The sequence below is a fragment of the Anoplopoma fimbria genome, chromosome 24 (genome assembly GCF_027596085.1).
Source record: "Anoplopoma fimbria isolate UVic2021 breed Golden Eagle Sablefish chromosome 24, Afim_UVic_2022, whole genome shotgun sequence".
NCBI lineage: Eukaryota > Metazoa > Chordata > Actinopteri > Perciformes > Anoplopomatidae > Anoplopoma > Anoplopoma fimbria.
In genome coordinates this window covers 6404954-6428740 of record NC_072472.1, presented here as the reverse complement: position 1 = coordinate 6428740, position 23787 = coordinate 6404954, and the positions used below count along the sequence as shown (strand labels likewise).

At 36.6% G+C, this 23787-nt stretch overlaps 1 protein-coding gene across 1 annotated transcript; it reads left to right on the top strand.

Annotated features, from left to right (window-relative positions):
• Positions 1-954: 954 nt before the first annotated feature.
• LOC129113227 (hexokinase-4-like) lies at positions 955-17695 on the top strand. The gene is made up of 12 exons (XM_054625438.1): positions 955-1048; positions 1653-1719; positions 4795-4911; positions 10057-10219; positions 10407-10555; positions 11261-11380; positions 11645-11740; positions 12300-12399; positions 14424-14607; positions 14752-14907; positions 15220-15453; positions 15970-17695. The coding sequence occupies exons 3-12, from the start codon at positions 4795-4797 to the stop codon at positions 16160-16162; spliced, it is 1512 nt and encodes a 503-aa protein (XP_054481413.1). The 5' UTR covers positions 955-1048; positions 1653-1719; the 3' UTR covers positions 16163-17695.
• The last annotated feature ends 6092 nt before the right edge of the window (positions 17696-23787 follow it).

The window sequence follows — 23787 nt, the reverse complement described above, 5'->3', positions numbered from 1 at the left end:
AAGAAACTATTACACTGAAGTATCAGCTGATATGACGACGTTCTAATTCCTGGACAGGAAAAACTGCAACAACCTGTTTGTTCCAGGCTGATTTCAAATGAGTTCACTGCGTTCACCAGACAATGTGAAACACTCCCTAACATAGTTTATGTCTAATATTTAAACACTGAGGGTTCACTGTGCTTTAAACTAATTAGTGTGTACCACGTTCAAAATGACAAAGAGTATGTTGCTCCAGTCAGCAGTGGTACTAAAGTACAAGAAGCAAAAGCACTGTAGAAATACTCTGCCACGTATAAAAGTACTGCATTTTTGAAAATTTTAAAAGTACAAACATTTTGCAGAATGGCCCATTTCAGTTTTTATTATGATTATTAATGCATTGATGTGTACACTTATGTGTATCACTTTATTGTTGCAGCTCCTAAAGATGGAGCTTATTTGTTTTATATGACTTTATATACTGTGGCTTGTGATACCTCTGGGATCAATAAAAGTTTTATCTTCATTTATAATAAAAACATAATTATTTATTTGTTGTGTTGATAATCTAAAAACTGAAATGGACAATATGGCTCTGAAATGTAAAGCTGAAATATAAATACTTTGCTACTTAAGTATAGTACTTGAGTAATTGTACTTCCACCACTGCAATGTATCTTTTATTTATTTATTTATTTATTTATTTTTATTTATTTTTATTTATTTTTATTTATTCATTCATTCATTCATTCATTTATTTATTTATTTATTTTTTAAAGAAAGTCTGTAACTCGCAGCTCTAAAGGGAATGTATTACTGAGGACAGAAGCCCGACTCTCCTTCATCTCCCACAAGTTCTCCTTCATCTCCCACAAGCTCTCCTCCTCCTTCTTCCTCCTCCATGACGTGTAAACCGGAGTCCTCCCGGTGAAGCTTGCCTCTTCATGTTGCGACATTAGTGCAGAGGATGAAGTGGGTGTAAACTCAAACTGAGCTCTCACTCTCACTCTCTTCTCTTCTCCTTCATTGAGGAAGTTGACTCGTACGAGCTGCACAGAACGTAAAGGTGAGTAACTTTACTTTTTTCCTTCTGGAAAGATTTACATGTTTTCTTTACCTGTTGGTTCCTAAGATTGTTCATGGAAAATGGAGCCAAAGCTCATTAAACCACCCAACTGTGGATGACTGTTTGAGAAGACTTAATTAAAGCTTTGAAAGAAAACCTGTTGCTTAATTTCCATCTCTTTTTTTTTTTCTTCAAATGTTGAGCAGCAGCCTTACAAACTATCAAGTCCTTCATTTAACCCTGAGACCTTCTGCTCCCTTTTTTAAAGGACCCCTGGACCCAAGATTTTAAACCTTGAGCTGTATTTCTTGCTGTATGTTTGTGACTTTAGCAGTAATGTTGGCTTTTTTTTTATCCGCTCATGAACCAACTAGTCTGGTGTTTTTTTTCTGTCGCCTTCAGAAACCTGAAATGCTCTTTTAAACCTTCTTAAAGTGGGTAAGGTCTCTTAGGCTGCTGCTCCTGTAGGGCAATCCTGTCACCTCAAGTTGTTTTAAAGCTGAAATGTCAACCGACCGTCAGTCAGATGTGGGCAAAATACAATAAAAGAGAGCAGCTGAAGTGAGCCAAAGCTAAACATGTCATCTGTTCTGTTCCTGCTCAGGTGAGACTCTGAGGGGCGTGGCCTAAATACAACCTTCATAAATACACTGCATCCGGCTGGAAGAAAAGTGAGTATTACAGGTTTCCATTCATGCTAACAGGGACGGTGAGAGACAGCAGAGTGTAAGGAGTACAGATTAAAATGTATAAACTTAACTCTGACGCTCAAAATCCTCTTATTGGTTCAATTAAACCTCAGCAGGTGAAATTAAAGAGCGCCTGTGTTTCCTGTTATATGACGTTAGAGAGGCACCCTAACACAAAAAACACAAAAAAAATGGTTGTGGACTACTTAACCCTTTACTTAAAGAAAGCATAAAAGTATTGGCAACACAGAGTACTTAAACTCTTAAAATTTAAAGCACTTATTATGCAGAATGGCTCATGTCAATGTAATATACTGAAGTATTGGATTATTACTAGTGATGTGTTATTTAAGTGTTTCTTTAATGTTGTCGAGGTTGAACTAATTCTACTTCATTCATCATTTTGAAGCTTATAGTGAGGGTAAAAGTACAATATGTCCCTCTGAAATGAATTGGTGGAGTATAAAGTATCATAAAATGCAAAGTACCTTAACACTCAGCCTTTAAGTACACACCTCTAGATCTGTAATCACTGTGGATGTCCTGATCTGATCCTTTTAATATTTACGATCTGCTGATATTGACACTGATCCTGCTATTTAGATTTATATATACTTATACTATCTTAAATGTTGATTACATATATCATCCCCAGCTATAAAATGTAATACACCTTATTTATCACGATTATGACGGTCAACACATTTGATCCATTGTTGACGTGAAAATATGAATTACTGCAGCTTTCAAATGATCAGCCGATGATGAGTAGATGATGTTTTTTCAACTGGCCATGATTAAGATACTTTATCCATCATTTCAGACAATGTCCTCTAAATTATGGGCTGAACTCTGGTCGTCATAGTGCACTGAATTATTATTAATATTCTTCTTATTTAACTTAGTTGTACTCATGAATGCAGACACTTAATTCAACTGACCCTGTGTTTATTAGGTCAACTCCATGTGTTCATTGACTTTAGTGAGAGGCAGCTGTCCTCATCATGTGGACTCCCAATACGTGACTCCTGACCTCGGTACTAAGGGACTTTTTTCTCCGTTCTATGACAGTTCCCAAGATAGATGCTTCCTTTAAAAGATAAACTCACAGGGTGATGTTCTCTCATTACCCTCTCCTTTCATGCATCGGGGGGATTTGTCAACACATTGGTTGGATGCTTCAATGTTTAAAGTTTACTTTCTGTTTGTATTGATATTTATATGTCACAGTGTGTTCGGACCAGTCTGATGACGGACAACAGGTGGAAGTGAAATAAGGAGTTGTTCCCCTTCTGTGTGTCACTTGACCTTTCTGTTTGTGGTTTATAAAGCCACATGATCTTGGGAAAAAATAAAACTCTGGGTGATTCATTTACATTTTTTACATTTTGCTTTAGAGTAAGAATTTATTTGCAGTGTTTTAAACTCTGAAACCTAAACCTTGACAATAACCTGCATATTACCCTCTGATGAGGAGATATGAAGCATGCCAATGCAGCTTCTCAGCTGACCTCTAAGCAATATATGTTTTCAACTGCAGTTTCAGTTTCATCCATTCAAAAATAGACCACTGAACAGTTTCCTCTTACTATTTAATTGCCCAAATCGCTCAAATGCTGCATACAGCTTGTGAGGAAGACATGCAGACACTACTGTACGCTGTACACTGACTCCTCTGCATTGTCGGGTAAAGAAAATAATCATTTATCTGTTTTTATTTACAGATTACTCACCAAATAAGATGCAAATGAACACATTTGCATCTTATTTGGTGAGTAAATAAGATGCAAATGTGAACCATAAATCAATAATGCAATTAAAAGTATTGTTCTTTGTAGAAAGGATATAAACAGACAAAAATAGTATTGATTTTCATACTTCATCGTTGACATTGGAATTCTTATCGAAAGGAATGAGGTCTGTGTCAAGGAAATGATAGGTTATTATCATTGAATCATGGCAATTCAAACAATAGCTGTCAAGATATTCCAATCGTAAACAAACATTTTTTACCTTCCTGGTGGCGCTAGAGGAAAAGTCAAATTCAGTAGGATTCATCATCTTGGAACTATGAATGTTTGTACCGAATTTTCTGCCAATCCATTTATAAGATGCTGAGATATTTCAAAGGATAGTTTCAACTTTGATGATATCAAATTTCACGGCAATCCATCCAATATTTCTTGAGATATTTTGCTAAATAAAGTTGACTTGCTTTTTAGTCTGTATAAGGACAAAGACCAAGCATGGGATCAGCCCTGCAGGTTCAGGTCTTCAGGCTTGAAAGTCAATATTTATGAAAGGTGAGTCCACACACAGCAGAGCTTAACAAATATTTGGGCATCATTTATAACCATTGTTACTGAGTAAAACCATCTACCAGGTGCTTCCACAGAACTTGATCTCTTCATAAACTGTGAATATTACGTCATTATACTGTTGAAAGTTTGATGTAGTGTTGGATTGCCAAAAGGACATTTTAATGTCTGTGTGGCTGGTAAGTGTCAGTCCACCGCTTTGGTCCAGACTGCAATATCTCAACAGCTATTGGATGGATTGCCGTGATATTTTGCATAGACATTCATGGTCCCCAGATGATGAATTTTACCGACTTTATTGATCCTCTTACTTTTCATCTAGCGCCACCATCAGGTCTTTATTTGTGCAATATTTTCGGTTTATGGCTGATGACATTTCAATCAGCCTCAAAAGTACTTTGTGTTAAGTGCTGATTAGTAAATGTTAGCATGCTAACACGCTAACCTAACAGGATGAACATTGTAAACATTATACCTGCTAAACATTAGCTTACGTTAGCATCATTGTGAGCAAGTTTGCATGCTGACATTAGCATTGACCTTATTCAGTACAGCCTCACATAGACTCTTAGCCTTGTTACCCCAATACAAGATTACTTCACCTCAAATGCATTAAGGTTTTGGCAGAAGTCTCAGCAGTGGAGAGACTGAGACTATCTGCATGGTTTTATGCCACTGGGGATTTGACAATATGTTTTGTAATCTGGGTGAACTTAACCCTTTATACTCTTCTGTCCAGATGAGCAGCGAAGGGGCAAACGGAAAGAGCAGCACACCAATATCCAAGAAGTCCAAAATGAGCGGGGATACCTCGAACCTGCACACCGAGGGCATCCCTCCGGACACGCTCAGTAAGGTACATGTCACCTAGTAGTAATTCATCTCAGGAAATCAGCAATATGATATGTGAGCTTTTAAATTCCGCAACATGAGACACAAAGCCTTTTTTAAAACAACAACATCAAAACATTCAAAAAGAAGAAAAAAAAAGTGTGCATAAATGAACTATTAAAAAAGAGAAGTTATGTTACAACAGAAAGTAGTGGTGGAAAGTAATGCAGTACATCTACACTAGTACTTTCCTTGATAAAGATTTACTTTACTTGAGTATTTCCATTTCAAGCTACTTTGTAAATATTGTACTTTTTACTCCAATACATTTTTATGGCAGCAAGTTACTTTGAAAATCAAAGTTTGCATGTATTAATATATGCTAATTGTATAAGGTATTATTTATTATAGATCAGTTGTTGTACAGATTGAACTGTTGATCAAAAAGTATATATAAAGTCACACTTACAGGGGTCACCATGCTGCCAAATGAGTACACTTTCGTAATACTTTTGTACTTCTTTTATTTTTTTTTATCTTGAAGTTGAGTAATTTTAGGCATAAGTAAAAGATCATAGGTTACAAACAAAGATAATAATCAGAATGCAGACAGTAGAGCTATTGGCATTCAGTCTTAATACACAACAACATATGAAGACATTATTTCTTGCAAAATGTGTCTCACATTTATGTGGGAAACTGTGGCAAAGTGACTGCATCAGTGTGATATTGCAAAACATTTATTATAGTGTCATTTATAACTTTCTGTCTGTGGGATTTATGTCTTGTCGGTTTTGGGAAGTCAGTGCTGTTGCTGGGAGGATTCTCAGATGAGGAAATCAAAGATTGTATTAGTCTGATTCATGCAGGAGGATGAGTGATGACAAGGCTGACAGAATAGCTATTACACAAAAAGGAAAATATTTCAATGTTAAATCTTCAGAAATGAAATGATTTCATTAGAAGCATCCAATCTGATCATTGTCATTATCGGTGACATCATTCAGTGTTAGATGAACACTAATAACGAAACTCTATCAGCTTATTACAAAAGAAGACTTCCAGTTTTATGATCACAAGTTCAGCAGGTTTAATTTAAAAAACCTCAGGAGGACAGATGGAGTCATTAGAAAACCTCCACTCAGCTGATTATTTTTTTAATCAACCATCAACCATAAAGTACATTTACTCACTTACTATATACTATGTTGATTAACTTGTACTTTACTTGATTATTTCCATCTTCCGCTACTTTATACTTCTATTTTACTACAATTCAGAGGCAAATATGTTTTATTTCACTTCATTTATTCAAGAACTGTAGGTACTTTCCGAATAGTAATACAAAATATAATTGACAACTAAAGTATAATATTAGTATGTCATTAAGACTTTATTGAACCCAGGTGGACATTCACAAGATACCTATCAGAATATATACCCTTTATTTACCAGCTGCAATATTTAAATGATACACAATACTGCATCAATAATTAAAACACGATAATATATATTGTTCTGCAAATGACTATATTTGGATGTTATTTTGTGCCCGCAAACTACTTGTATCCAAGTCTTTTACTATTAACAGATTATTTCAGCATTGTGGTATCGTTACTTTTACTAGTAAAAAAATAAACTAAGTAAACTAAAAAGATACGAGTACTTCTTTCACCACTGGTTCATTGCTACTGTGCATGTTTGCACCGTGGCTGTACTGTATATCGTAGGCTGGTGAAAGCCACTACAAAGTATGTCTTTATGTCTGAATCATCAGAGTCATGATAAAGGAATGAAGTTAGTGACGCAGCAAGCATGCAGAGACATGAGGGGAAAAAAGATGATTGCATGAGAGAAGGAGGGGAAGAAAGAGTTTATTGATGCCGAGAGAGAGAGAGAGAGAGAGAGAGAGAGAGAGAGAGAGAGAGAGGGCAAAACAAACACACCTCTGGAAATCTACTGTAAGTCATGACAGAGAAGAAGAAGAAGAAAAAGAGTCAAAGAGAGGAAAGGTAAACAGTGTTAGTGTCTGCAGAGATGCCTGATCCTGGTCCCAGGTTTAACTCAAAGACAGACTCTGAAACTATAGTAATAACAATAATAAAACTTTATTCATACAGTACATTTCATATAAACAAATGCAATATAATGTGCTCCCTTGTAAGTGAAAATACACAGAAAAAGACTGATGCAAAAGTAGAAACACCAAAAACGAGAAGTGACGTCGAATACAAGATATTTAAAACATATTTAAAAAATAAAGATAACAGTAAATAAGTATAGAACAAAAATTGTGAATGAAATGAAACGATGTGCTTAATTAATTTTTTTGTAAAAGTATTAAAGGCAACGTGTATATTTAGCTGTAAAATATACTATCCTGACTTTTATCTCAAGTTTTGGAATGTCTGTAAGAGACAAAAAAGATGCACTGTCAGCTATTGGTGGATAGCAGGACCAGCAGGACTGTTGTAACTTGTCTGAGCTATTTTTTCCGACACTTACACTAAAGAACGTGTCGGAAAAAACCCAACAGGCTGCCGATCACACGTTAACCATGATACCATCGCACCGCAGAATGGCTATTGTTGAAACTGGTTCTGTTGGTGAACCAATCTAAGCCTGTTGAATCCTGGATCTTACAGAAACACACAAATCCACATCCTGCCCAGACACATTTCACAAATGAACCCGCACAGCTTTTAGGGTGTGTTAACTTCAGGTGTGTCTGGATCAGGAGGTTTAAATATTGTATTAAGGAGGGTTTGGTTTATTTGAACTGGTGAGGACACAGATGTAAACATAATTTGCGTAATAAACAAAGTAAGATATAACAATATGTCGATCAGCAACAGGAAAAGAACGCTTAAAACACAAACTACATTCTGTGTCTGTAGTTCAGTTGAGTTTACTGAGATGATGCACCACCTGCTGTACTCTAGAAGGTTTTTAGTCCTGCAAAACGACCCCAGGAATTTCATTAGCAAATATTACCATGCTAAACTAAGATGGTAAACTAGGGTAACCAATCATGTTAGCATGCTGATGCTAGCACTTAGCTCAAACCTCTGCTGTGCCTAAGCAGACTAACATGGCTGTAGACCATTTCCCAAACGTGTTTAAACCAGAGAACCCTTTAAAGATACCCCCCGACCCCCATAACCAATGTCCCCCCTTTATTTGGCCCCCACACGCCATACGTCACATTTGACATATATCAACTAATAGCAATATTAAAAACATGAAAAAAAATCACAAACAAAAAAGGTCACAGCATTTTCACAGTAATCCAGGCCCTCTTGGAATAAGTTCTGTATCCCAGAAGCGGAATTAATAGAAATGTTTGTTCCTCTGAAAGCCTCTGTGGGCATTTTTTACCAAAACCCCCCCCTCTCCTTTGTCTTATTAAAAACTGTTTCTATGAAGCATTTTTCTACAAAACTCAAATAACGGCACTTCTCTTGCGCTCAAGTTGAAGGTCGATTTTATTATCCAAAAAGGAAGTTCACTTTGTTGGGAGTGCCAATACAGACAATGCAACATAGTCAGTCTGCAGAAACACAACAGGAAGCTGCACATCATTTCTGGCTGATACGTCCCATATGTATCCCCCTTACATCTGCTAAATGTGACCCTAACGAAACAAAACAAAAAACTCTTAAACCTACGATTGAATCTCTGACCTTGTAGAAATCAGGATTTAGTCTTTAAATTGGAGGTTGCAACATAACAGTTGTGAAAGAAGGTTGATCTGAAGGTTTGATCACACCTGTACGCAACACTGCAGAGCACTACGTGTTAGGAATGCGTTTGGCTTCCCAATGCAGCTTCTAAAATCTGTACAGGGTTTTTCCTTCTTTAACGGAAGCGGAAAACAGTTAAAGAAGTGTGAATTGTTGCTGGCATCTCAAGAGGATCGTAACATTCAGTGCCAGCCAGGCCTCTTCCTGCAGAATGTTCCTCTGAAACGTTTACAGAAATGCTATAACTTGAGTGATCGCCAGACACCTAGGTGAACTTTAAACTGAATTACAGGGTTTAAAGCTCCTTATTTTGTCTAGTTTCCAGACTTAGGTTAAGTTTTATTTCATTTATTTCATCTAATTAGGATAAATGTAACTATAAGCTAATAAAACAGGGCTCAAAAGAGGTGATATTCTTTGTCATCATATAAAGGCCTATATGTTGGTGTTAGCAGGTTAAGACAGATCATTCAGTTCACATAAAATAATTGATGTATATTTATAACACATTAGTGTTAATTCATTAAACATGATGTCATCCACAGAAACAAGGTCAAACTCCACCTCTTCTCTGAGCTGTTTCTTTCGAGCTCCTGGTTGTTAGACAAGATCCTTGTCAGCTTTGTTGTTTAAGCCACATATTCCTTAAATACAATGAGCTGCACTCTAACTGGTTGGACGACATTGCTCAGATTTTTGAGAAATTGCCTTTGCTGAGTAGTAACCCAAAGTGTTGCATAACAACGACAGCAACAAGAACAAAGACAACGGAGGAGAAACTCTTTTTGTATCTATTTTAAATACCTTTTTACAGAAGTGCTGTCTCGGGTTTTGATAGTGCAGATTTTGAGGAAACGCTGCCATCTTGTGGAAACATAATGTAAACAGTGATCTGCCTTTACTTGTTATTTTTTTAATTGTTTTATTTATGTTTATAAATAAAGTTGAATAATATTATAATTATTCACTGTTGAGCTTTTTCTCATGAATGTTTGCTTGATGTTGACAATCTGCAAAAAAACATTTTTCTGAAAACTTTATGTTTATCAGTGTGTGTTTGCTAATGTGCTGCATTGTATTGATTGTAAAAAAAAAATTTTTTAAAACTGATTATACAAAATCAACAAAAGTAAACAAGCAAACAGACAAATAAACAAACACATAAAAAAATAAGGCTTTTCCAAACTAAAACGCTCTCTCTCTCTCTCATTTTGATTTTAAATTTTTGTTTTATTGGCATCATGAAATCTAAATATATTATTGGAAAAAAAAAACTAATCTGGTGGAAAGAAGACAAAAAGGGGGGAAAGTTGATTTTATCATGAACTGGTTACTGGTGTACATGCAGTCTGCACAAACACATTTAGGTCAGAATAGTTCATATAATCTTCTAATAGTTTTCTCTCTCTTCCTCTTTATCTCTGCAGGTGCAGGAGTACCTGGAGCGTTTCCATCTGTCTCAGGAGAAGCTGCAGGAGGTTTCTGCTCGGCTGAGGAAGGATCTGGTTCGAGGTTTGGGGAAACACAGTCACCACAAGGCCCCCGTCAAGATGCTGCCCACCTTCGTCAGGGCCACACCGGACGGGACCGGTACATTTCTATGATATTTATTTTTATATTTATGAAAATGTTATAATCGTTGATTTAATTTAACTTAGGTTTTTTTTGCATCTCAATATTTTGAACATTCAATCCTATTTTATATTTCTGATTCTTACCATCAATTCTATAATACTATCCCCACGATCAAATCGATGCGCTTCCTTCCTCCCGGCAGAGAAAGGCGACTTCCTGGCTCTGGATCTTGGTGGAACAAACTTCCGGGTGCTTCATGTCCGTGTGGTGGAGGAGGAGCAGAAAGTTCTGAAGATGGACAGTCAGATCTGTGCCATCCCGAAAGAGATGATGCTGGGACCTGGAGAACAGGTGAAATTTAAGATAAGATGTTTAAGGTTGTGCTAATTTTAACTCCTTTATATACTGTTGGGTAGTTTAATCTACAGCAATGATTCATATTCTATAAGATCGTATGTTTGTATCATCACTGTCCTGTGAGAACCACAAATCTTTGAAAGTCAACTTTTTATGAGCTCAGAAAATCAGCCCTGTTTTCAGCTTTGTGTCGATGCATTTTCTCCAAGAGGAGAAGCTTTTTAAAGAGTTTATTTAGCTTAAGAAGAGAATAATTTGTCACACTTAAAGGACACTTCATCCTTCAGTTCATCACAAACATTCAACATCAACACCTCTGGAGATAAGTGATTTTCACTGGACGGGAAAGGAATGAGCTGTTATCTGAAAAAAGAAACTAAAGCTGCCAGACAAATGCAGTGAAGCGAAAAATACAAATCTTTACCTCTGAGATGTAGTTGAGTAGAAGTCTTTAGTTGCATAACATGGAAATATATGTATGCTGAACATCTTTGGCACGTAAATGTCTTTGGGATAAATTGAGGATAAATAAGTTAGGCATCCTGTAACTTGAATGTGCAATGAGAAGCTGTATAAGTATCGGATCGGACAATATTGAAGGACTTGGATCAGAACTGGAGCCACAAAGACATCCCTACTTTCTGTATATACTGTACATATCTTTTAAGATGATAAATATCCGTCTTTCTTTCTGCCCAGTTGTTCGACCACATCGCCGCCTGTCTCAGTGACTTCCTCGTCTCTCAGAACCTGAAGGGACAAACTCTTCCTCTGGGCTTCACCTTCTCCTTCCCCTGCGAACAGAAAGAAATCGACAAGGTCTCACACACCAACACACACACACACACACACACACACACACACACACACACACACACACACACACACACACACACACTACACACTACACATTTTATTCTGGGATAGGGTTAACCAAACCTCACAGAAAACAAAATCAAGATTTAAGAATATATAAATGTTTTTGCTTGAGGCCTATTGTACTGTAGGTGTTTTTTAGAAGAAAATCTGCTCATTTTTTTCAAAGAGTATCTGTGTTTCATATCAAATGTTCTCTCTACTCAGAGCATCCTGATCCGATGGACCAAAGGTTTCAACTGCTCCGGAGTGGAGGGCAAAGACGTGGTGAAGTTACTGAAGGAGGCCATTCACAGGAGAGGGGTCAGTCTAAAATACTGAGGTTAAAGAAATGTGAAGCAATATGGTGAAATTTCATGATGATGGAGGCATGATTAATGGAGAAAATAATCAGCAGATTAATCCATAATGGAAATAATCGTTAGTTGCAGTCCAATGCCAAATATGACTTAATACTTCCACAACTAAATATTCTCTTTATAGGTATTTTTTTTACTATATTCTAACATTTTATAGAGAAAATGCTTCATTGCATGTTCTTGTCAAATCCATCTTAAAAACAAAAAAGACTGAAAAAAACCCTTAATCCACTTTTGTCTCCCAGAACGCTCCTCTAAATCGTGAATTAATAATGTAAAGTAGCTACATTTGGTCATTTATCTCTTGGGATGTTTTGGATGTGATACTTGGATGTACATGAAGCGAATTTAATGATGTCGGTTGTCTTGTTTCTTTGCTCAGACTCAGTGCAGTTTCTCTTTGCGCAATATGTGTGTGTAGGCAGGTTATTTAGTATTACGATTATAAATAGGAAGCACATAAACACCTGTGTCTCTCTCTCTCTCCATCTCTCTCTCTGCAGGACTATGATATAGGCTCAGTTGCCATGGTGAACGACACGGTGGGCACGATGATGAGCTGCGGCTACAGAGACCAGAGCTGTGAGATCGGCATGATCATTGGTAACCATTTATTTATATAAGTAAACAACTTCAAGATGTCATCAGATCAGGAAAATACTCTTTCACTGGGTCTCTCAACAATATTTTTGATTTTTAAAATTGTATATATGTGAACAAAGAAGTATTAATTTACTTCAGTAAAATCAGCAATACTACGATATAGGAATACTCTGTTACTACTACTGTATTAGCATCAAAATATACTTAAAGTACCACAATTTGAATGCACAATTTCAACTACAAATATCAATACCAATATCAATTTATATCAATATATTTATCAATATATATATATATATATATTAATAAATATATAAATATATATGTATATATACAATTAACTTAGTTACATTCCACCACTGTGTACGTGTATATAACATAATGTGTATTTACTCCTTTCTTCATAAGATAATTCAGTAGATATATTTCAGCAGTGTCGTTTCCTCCCTGAATTCTGCTTTTAAAAACAGTCAGACAGAGGAAGAGAAACTTCAAAGTACACTTAAAGGAGAACTACCCCAATTTTCTAAAATCATACATGTAATTCCTGTGGTGTAAGATAGTCCAAAAATATTAGTAAACATGAACAAATCTCTCCCAAATAACTGCTCCATGGACGATGATTTGGGAGATGTTATTGATGAAACTGAGAGCAGCCAGAGGAATGTTCTGAGTATATGGGTACATTTTCTGTTTCACAAAGGAAATCACTACAATAGAACAAATCATATGGGTGAAGATCCGTCTCTCACTCACTGTCTCTGGAGCAACTCCAGACATTATACTTATTCAACTGTGATACTTACTACTCTGGTTTTGGCTTTAAGAATGAGGAGATCATGTTAACAAATATTGATTGAACTTTCCTAGGCCGTGGAAATAACATTAAAATTCTTAATTTAGGTGGTGTTCCCCTTTGAACCACATTCAAATAGGATTTTTATGTTACAGGGGGGGTTATACAGTATGTAAGAATATATAAGTATTATATTAGACAAGGATCAGCAGTGTACGAATTATATTATTGTTATATTAAATGAATATGAATAACAACATTAACCCAGCCTTGGAACAGAACCTTTTGAAAACACTATGTCACGTGGCTCGCTTCCTCTGTTTTCAAAAGGATGGTAGCTTTTTTGAAAGATTTGTTTTTAACGAACATCATTTCCCATAAGCCTTGGTGCACTAACCTTCATTACCCAGGAGGCTGTTCTTCACATGGCGTCCTTCTAGTCATTACAGAACCTACTATTTTATACCTTACAGACACAATGTGTTTTACCTGTTGAACAGGAGAGGCTCCTCGACAGCACGATCACAGTAGATATAATGAGGCTCCTTTCTTTGTTCTAATTAGTTCTGTGTGCTGGAATATGAAGCGAACGGTTCTCCCTGGGGAAATGATTACACCAACCCTCCATATGTTCCTGTCGTTGTGTGTTTATATTATCAGTTGTGAGTTAACGTAAGAGCAGCTGCCATAAATGCAATTCTCTTAAAGGACCAGTGTGTAGGATTTAGTGGCGTCTAGTGGTGAGGTTGCAGATTGCATCAAACAATATTCTTCCATTCACCCCTACTTTTCCAAGCATTATGGGAAATACAGAGGCCTTCAGGCAACCAAAAACCCCAAAAGCTCTCCAGAGGTTGTCTTTGGTTTGTTCGTTGAGGCCCCTTCCTTTGAAGATTTAATTGGCTCCTTCTAAGGTAACAGAAACACAACGGGTCTCTGTTCAGCTGATGAAAACATAGTTGTGAATATAATATGCAATTTGATATATACTGTTCCTATAAAACACTTTAGAAGATCCTGATGCACGTAATCTCCTGAATTAAATAACGTAAATGAATAGCCATCACATTTAAATATATACGTTAAGAATCAGGGCCCTTGCAAGACTGCAAAATGCAGAATTTTATTCCAATGAAAAAGAATTAGTCAACAGAAAATTGCCTCCTTGTAGACAGTAAAGATTGATTGATTCATTAATAAATTTCATCCTGCTTCTCTTCTCCTTCAGGTACAGGAACCAACGCCTGCTACATGGAGGAGATGAGGAACGTGAAGCGGGTGGAGGGCCTTGACGGGCGGATGTGCATCAACACGGAGTGGGGCGGCTTCGGAGACGACGGCTCCCTGAAAGACATCCAGACGGAGTTTGACGTCGTGGTGGACGAGATGTCCATCAACCCCGGAGTCCACACGTGAGTATGATGAAACGATTAGTCGAACCACAGAAAATGTTTGACTCCTTTTTTCATATTTTTGTATATTTAAGTTGCTCTTGTCCATTTTCTGATGACTGATAGATATGTTTAGCCTCTTTCTGTGCTTGTTTTCCTCTGAAGCTTTGAGAAGATGATCAGCGGCATGTATTTGGGAGAAATCGTCAGGCTTCTGCTGGTGAAGCTGACGGAGGACAAGCTGCTGTTTAAGGGACAGACGTCGGAGGCGCTGCTGACCCCGGAAGCATTCAAGACAAAGTTCATCTCTGAGATTGAGGAGTGAGCGTCCGATAAATCTTCCTTAATCAATCATGCACCTTGTCTTTTGTTTTTCATAATGCTGTCTGGAGTCATAAACCTTCTCATCTGGCACTGAAAATCAAATTCAGTTCTTTCTTTTAAAGCTTGTTTTTTATTTTTCATTTTGTGTTATAATCATTCTTGAGATTTATTAACCTCACTTAAAGAAACAAGCAGGCCTTTATTTGAGACACAATTTGACACCAATTTTAGAACATTTTACACAACAACAGACATTAAACTTGACACTAATCTGTGGGTCTTTACTTCCTGTTTGTGTTTCTGGTGCAGGCGGGCCAACGGTCTGGAAAACACGCAGAATATTCTGACCAAGTTGGGATTGAAATGGGATTTGGTCGACTCCCACCTGGTGCGTCTGGTCTGCGACGCCATCTCCTCGCGCTCGGCTCGTCTGTGCAGCGCTGCCCTGGCAACCCTCGCCAACCGTATCCGTGCCAACCGCAAGCTGGACCATCTGAAAACCACCGTGGGGGTGGACGGGACGGTCTTCAGAAAACATCCCAAGTAAGAGGATGAAATGTGAAAGTGTTCTTTAAAAAGTGATGTAAATGTACACAGTTGAAGGTTTAATTACAAATGATATTAATGTTTTCCATCAATATTTTTTATTTTATGGTTTTCTTCAAAGTCAAACTATCATTGAGTTGGTGATGAGAGGAAAACATCCGCCAAGCAAATGAACCATGAGGAGGATCAGTTTTATGGGGATATGAAATCAAATTAACGTGTGTGCGAACAGACAGGAAGTGACGCTTTAATGTTTACGCTTAAGAACACTTCCTGTCTTTGTGAGAAGAACTGCATGTTGAAAAGAATGACACAAATCAAACCATCTCACTGTTTCAACACACATTCACTCCCCTGCATCTGTATTATTTTAACAAAAACATTCTGCAGAAAACACTTTCTTATGACAGTTTGCGACATATTCTACTCGCACTGAACATATTCTCTTGTCTCCCCTTTCAATCCTACTCTCTCCCCCACCCACCTCCCTCCTCTCCTCTCACCCTCCCGTAGTTTCAGCGAGGAGCTCCAGGCGACGGTGCGCCTCCTCGCCCCAGAGTGTGACATCACCTTCCTCGTCTCGGAGGACGGCAGCGGGAAGGGCGCTGCCATGGTAACGGCTGTGGCGCAGCGGCTGGCCGAAGAGTCCCGCCTGTTGGAGGAGAGTGACGGAGAGGTCGATGAAGAGGAGGATGAAGACGAATAGAGAGTGGGATACAGATGGTGCCCAATTATTTTTTTCAGGGTTTTTTTAAAGCCAGTATTCTGATACAGCTGGATTTGTTAACATTATAAATAAGTAAGTTTTGCTTCTGCACATCAGTGACTCAAACTTACTTTTAGTTAAATTACTTTTTTAATTTTTCTGTTATGGGAATGGCAATGTCCTTTTCTACTCCTCTTCTATCTCAATGGTGCCTGCAAAGACGGAGAAAAAAGAAAAATAGGAAACATGGATGTAAACAATGCAATATGTAAAATACATTGCAAATGTTTTCATGAGGAAATGCATTCAACATGTTTTATGAGACCTGAAGTATTCACACATTTACTTTTTGTGAGTAACACTGACTGTAAACTTTTGTTTGTTTACAAGAAAACTCAACAGTGCACCTTTAGGACAAAGAAATGAAATGCAGTGAGTCACCTCATCAATAAATGATGGAGACAAATTTGTAATAATAATAATTTGCAGAATAATTATGCATGCTGATTACATGTTTTCACCCAAGGAGCCAAAAGTATTAGGAAGAATTTGATTTAAAAAAATAGAAGTGATTGATTGTCAAATAATTATATAAATAGAGGTAAGACGATTTTTCATGAATTACATTTTTATTATCCTATCTGTGTCATTCATCAGTTATTAATCATCCACATTCACCATTTATCAGAGGGTGAACAACCTCCAGACAAATGCAGTTTTAAAAAAAAAGAAATAATTATAATAGTCATTCAATTTAAACCAGTTTAAATGTTTTGATGTGTTTACTTGACTCCATTTCTGTTTTTCTTGATAATGTGGATGAGCTGAAGCCCCACAACAAATAATCCCCCCCAAAAAAGATGTTTACTGAAACAGAAAAACATCCGTTTACATACTTCTGGGAAGCAGATTTATCTAAAACTTTAGGTTCTTACAACCAAAAATCCCTTTTTCACAGTCGGTGTTCAACTTTTGTAAGCAGCTGAGATGACAGAGACGGTAAAGGACATTAAATATAGAAAATATGTACAAACAATTAATTATGGATTTTAGGGTGAGTGGAAATGTGTTTTTCTTGGGTTTGCACTATTTGATGAATTTGCACTTCTTTAAAGAAAGAAAGATGGTTTCCTAACGGGCCAATCAGAGCTTGGATGTATTGCTACATAAGATCAGCAGTCGACCAATGTTCTTGTATTTTGAGAGAATGTCTTTTAGGTCCCTTCAGTGGTTTTGTTTCTGCACTGTAATGAACAAAACGAGCCTCGTGGGTGCCAATCCTCTCTTTTGCTTTAAGAAGTTACTTGAGCTCCGTACAGATGCTGCAGGGCAACTATTTTGTGACGCTAAATTCACAGCTGGTGTTGCTGCAAAACTGCTGCTTTAATTACCGTCTGAAGCTTGTTGCGACTGGAGCCTCGATCAGATGTGGACAAAAGCCCAAGAACAGGAAGGGGTGAGGTGTTGATGAATTTATGACTTGAAACCTGCTAACCACAGTTTATATATATATATATATATATATATATATATATATATATATATATATATATATATATAGGTTTTCTCAAGCTGCTAAAAATCACACTGCTGTTTGTGTTTGGAATTTGAAATAAAGGGACATTTTTCTAACATAAGGCAGTACTAATTGTCCGTAGTGATACTGGTGCATAGTTTTAAAGGTGCAAGATCTGAGATTGGGAGCATTTTGATTGCCTCTCAACGGCTCTCAACGCAGCCCATAGCTAACGGTGACAACAGCGCTAACAGTGCAAACTGCAGCGAAAGTGATGATGGAGTTAATGGTGTTTACGTCCATGTTTTCAGCCAATAAACATTAAGCCTATTCTGCAGCTTTAATGTGTTATATTGGTATTACAACAATCATGTTTAATCATTTATTTAAAAAAATAGAAACAGAAACTGAATAGTTGAATGAGTTGTGTTTCTGAATGTACTTTAACAGCAGCTTCAATATTTAAAAAACTCAAACGGAAATGTTTTTTTTTTTTGTACGTTTCTGAGCATGTTGTGCTTTGGCTTCGCAAACTATCCGACAGTGTTTTTGAAGGTAGTGGCAGATATCTGTCCACAACACTCTACTATACTATCAATGTCACTACCAGAAAATAAATGACAAAAAACAGGAACCGTCCCTTTAACACTTCTACCACTGTTCTAACTGTTTTTGTTTGTTCTTGCACAGCAGCAAATTGTACAATAGAGGATGATTAAGATTCGTATTAATAAAGTCTGATTCCACTGAACAAAGGTTTGAACAATACTATTTGATGACTTCAAAGACTTTTTTGGACATACGCTAAGACGTTTTTTGACATTATATGTACTATGACTTTTTTATTGCTTTTTTCCAAAATACTATGATTTTTTTTTTTACATACTATACTATGAAATTGTATTACTTTTTACAACATTATATGCTATTCTTACTTCACTATAATTTGTTCATTATTTACTTTATTACTTACTTATTTACTTACCGCTTTACTTACTTACTTACGTTGCTTATTACTTGTATTTACTTACTTACATTTATCCCTGGGGGGATATTTGCATGTCTTGCAGCAGCAGTACATGAACAAACCAAACAAATAATACTGCAAAAACAAATATTAAGCATTAAAGTAAAACAATATGCCCTTTAAAGCATGTGCATTGAATTGTGCAAATTGCAGTATATTTTGTGAAATGAATGCAATCATAATTTTCAAGTGAAAAAGATGTATGGCACTGTGCCCGTAGTTGGCATATGAAATCCACTGATTCCAGTGAGGCTTCTCAGTCCTCTGATGTCTGAATCAACTTTGTTATGTTTTGTCCCACCAGCAACTACATTATTAAATACCAAGAGCATGATTAAATAATAGGCTTTGAATCCATTTTCATCACTAAAACCCAGTAAAATATGTAAATATACAAGAAGCAATCCATTTATATTAATCTGAACTAAAGAAGATAAAGAATATTCATCAGACTGACATTTTACAACATCTACAGGGTTTCACGGTGCTTCCCAGCCTGATAATAATACTTTATTTTATTTCTGCGGGGGAAATTTCATCAGCATGCTTCACTGCAGAATAACTCATTTCATCAGCAGTGAAGCCTCCAGTACTGTGTTGCTGCAGCTCTTGCTGACATGCAGAGGACAAAGTGCTGCTGCATCCTGATGTGTTGATGCAGCAGCCTGTTCCTGCCACACGGGTGGTGATATGCGGATGAAATTAAAGGGTCACTCCAGCTGCTCGCCTCACTACTGCAGCTCCTTAGTCAAAGCTGCGGCATAGTATTAATTTATGCACACAAAACGTGGAATGCAGTAAAAGTTTGAGTCTTTCAACTTAAAATGTCTTCTGCAAACTAGTTTATACATTTAATTCCAGTGGTGGAAAGTAACTAGTTACTGTACCATGAATAATTGTGCATTCCATGTACTTTACTAGCAGTTATCCATTTTGTTCTATTTTCTCTTTGTACTCCATTACATCTCAGAGATACATTTTGTACTTTTTACTCTTACTACTATTTGTCTTCAGCTTTAGGAACTTATACTTATGATTATAGTTTGTCATCCCCTTCATGTCCAGTGAAAACCACGTGTCTCCAGATGTGTTGATGTTAAATGTTTGTGATGAACTGAAGCATTAAGTGGTCCTTTGAGTGTTGAGGAAATCATTCTACTTCTTAAGGTAAAGAAACTATTTAAAAAGCATCTTGGATCAGCTTGAAAATGCATCGTCACAACGCTGAAAACAGGGCTGTTTTTCTTTTTAGACATCCATGGTTCTCACGGACAGCAGCATTGGACAGCAACACTACAAACACATGATGCATTGGTGTAGATTAAACTAGCCAACAGTATATAAATGAGCTAAAATGCAATTTACACATTAATGCAGCCGTAACATTAATCCAGAAACATCATATATAATGGTGAAACACTTACAGAGACACATTTTACTGCACAATATGTACTTGAATACAGGACTTTGTATTGTAGTGGAGTATTTATAAAGTGTGGTTTTCATACTTTTACATGTTAAAGTAGTAAACTCCACACAGAAAATGGCAGGATGGAAAGTAACTAAGTACATTTATCAAGTACTGTACTTAAGTACTTTTACTTTACTTGAGTATTTACCATATAAATGGCAGTAATGGAAAGTAGCTAAATACATTTATCAAGTACTGTACTTAAGTACTTTTACTTTACTTGAGTATTTACCATATACATGGCAGGGATGGAAAGTAACTTAGTACTTTTAGTTTACCTGAGTATTTACCATAGACTGTGGTATTTAGTGTTTATGCTACATTGTGTAAATTACCTGAATACTTCTTCCACCACTGAAAATCAACCTGAAACTATAAAAAAAAAAATCTAATTTTGTTGACTCTATAATTCATACAGAGTGTGAGGGGAAACATAAATAACCAAGCCTGAAATCAACTTTAATAACAGCTCACTCATTATTGTTTCCCCAGGAGCCTCTGTTGAATTCTAACCTCCAGATTAAACACAATCATAAACATATTTAATCCTCTAAAACAAATTACAGCAGAGAGAACATGAGACTGGAATAATTATAGCTGATTTTTTTCCGTGAGCACAAAGCCTGATGTGAGTGTTTTATATGAGGCCTGCCTCTACATGAATATCATGCTGCAGCCTCATGGAGAGGAGGGGGGGGGGAGTTCAAAACAGAACACGTGCTTCCTCCCCCTACTGGAGACAAGGAGGAACTGCAGCTCAAATATGCTCACACCAGGAGAGGCCCTCCATGAGTGTGATCACGTTTCTCTACAAAAAAACATCAGACAACCAAGCTGTTAATCACATCAGCTGGAGAAGCTGCTCTCACATTTCACTCCAGGTCAAATGTCTGCACCGTGAAGGCTTGGTTTAACACATGATCATAGATGTATATTTTTTGTATTTATATAATTTCTCCTGTGGTGTAGTGAGCAAGAATCCTGATATCTTATCTGTTAAAGAAATCCAAGACTCAAGACTTTAGGGAGGAAACCCATGCGGACAGACAGGAGATTATGTAAAAGAGCTCCATCTGCAACATTAAAAATATGTATGCTTTAAAGGTGCTAAACCGGTGATTATGAGCAGTTCTATTGCCGATCAATGGCTGGTTTGCTGCTATATTAATTGCTCTGAATCCCATATATTGCACCTTTAAAGCATCAGTCACAATATTCAAATAATATCATAATACATCTCTGCTTTTTTTCTTAGCGGGTGTTAGAAAAGAAGACTAATATCATTGCGTCCAGGATGTGGTTAGCTTAGCTTAGCGCAAACACTGGAAGCAGGGGGAAACTGCTAGCCTGTGTGTGTCAAAGTTGCCTTCTAACAAAGCTGTAAGCTATATATGTACAATGGTGTTAAAATAAATAAAAAGAGACTTTGTGGTTTAACATTTGAACAGGAAACGTCTCGTGGTTAAAGTCATAGACTATGCAGACTTTCTGAACTGTGAACGAAAACCAAGCTCACTCTGGATTGTTGACTATAGCTATAACAGGATGCAACATATAAATAAAAGGTGTATTTTTCCCAGTTTTGGCTGCCAGATTTCCCCCCCCCTGCCTCCAACTAGGCTAAACCTATCAAAGGATTGGGTTGTTATTTGTTGCCATTTTTTTTTGTGGGATATAATCATGAGTTTGGACTTTTCAAACCTTATTTACTGCAACATTAGAATGCTTTTTACATGCTCAGTGGTGAAAAGTAACCCCACTGAAGTACTGTACTTGACGTACTTTAATGAATATATTTTATTTACACAATAGTTATGATGATTTCAGATATCTTTGAGCTGTTCCACTAAAGAGACACCTCACCATAAACGTCTTAGATGGTTTCATTTAAATAAATATTAGAGGCCCAGAGAGGTAAAATCATCCAATATTTCTCAAAATAATTTACTTGTGGTGGAGTATTTGTATTTTTACTTGAGTTACAGATCTTAATACTTCTCCCACCATTGCAAATAGCATAAATTACAGTATGATCTTCTGATTCATTGATCATTCTGTTGTCATGGTTATAGGTCTGATTATTATTGTTGTTATGAATATTCAAGCTTTATATTACCACAGGGACTTCTACTGTTTGTATACAATAATCTTAATTGTAATCCCACACATACACATATAGAGATATGTTGCGCATATAACCGCTTTCATTAGTGTCTAACAATAACTGTATAAAAAAGACTGCATATTTTTAGACCCAGTGTTTGGATGCTGTCATTACAGGCTGATGTGTATCTCTACAGTATTGTAACCCACGCTGTGCAGCACAAGCCTCAGATAATGATACTTATAATAATAGTACTAACAATAATAAAACACTAAATACATGCTGTGTGGGTAGCCAGCAGAGCAAAAGATCAGTAAGTGTGTGTCTGTGTATGTGTTTGTGTAAATATGAACAACTGCGTCAGAAAATGTCTGGTTCTTTGATAAAAAAAGTAGAAATTTGTGTACGTGACAATTAAAGAGAGGAAGTTAACTGCAACTCCAACAGTCAATTTTGGCAAGAAACATCCAATCAGAGATCTTAAAGCTCTGCCATGAGCGCAGTGATCAGCCTGTTGAGGAAATTTATAACAAAATCTGCAGAATAAATCAGAAAAAGTTTAATTTTGGGTTAAATTTTGGTTGATTTCAGCAACAGGTGCAAAAACAAAGCGTTTTGTAAGCGCTGCCGCTCTGACACACATCTCTGACTGGCTTTTTCTCCCCGGCAACTGCCATTTATTCCAGCACAAAGGATTTAATTGATTAGTAGATTGACAGAATAAATCTGAAACATTTCTTCTTGTAATTCGTATTTTTTTTTTTGTTGTTGCAAAAAACTAAAACAAATTCATCTGTTTTCAGCTTCTCATTTGTGAATATTTGCTGGTTATAAGTATAAATGTAATATCTTTGAAAAGCAGAACTGCCTATTGTTTGACCTCCTTTGTGAATACCAAGAATGAGTTATTTTTACTTTTTAAATGTGCAGTTATTGATAACAAATGCACCCCATAAAAAAAAAAAATGCTGCAGCCTACATATTATCAGCTGACTTAAAGAATTTAAATACAAATTTGCGTATTACTTGAATCTTTTCTTTGCATGTCACTTCCTACTTCTACTCGACTGCATCTCAGTGAGGAAAACCCATTTTTCATTTTATCTGTCTGTTGAAGCAAATTAAAAGTTATTCCAACAATCATTCACACATATTCAAACAGCTCCGTGCATCTCTATGGAAACTCTACACTTACGACCATCTATTTTATCGCACTTTAATGATTATTTTTTTTTTACACAATTTGATTTAAATCCCACCTCACACCTAAGCCCCGCCCACATGTGCGCAGCGTCACTCGGAAATACGTCACAGTGCTAAAGATGCTTCAACTGCCGCTTCACTGTGACTTTAACATTAAGTTGTAATGTACTCTGTGGCAAACTTTGGCCACACCTAGATCCTGTCCCATTTCCACCACCAAAAAAAAAAAAAAAAAAAAAAAAAAAAAAAAAAAAAAAAAAAATATATATATATATATATCACAAAAAAAACAGGCTTCTTTTTT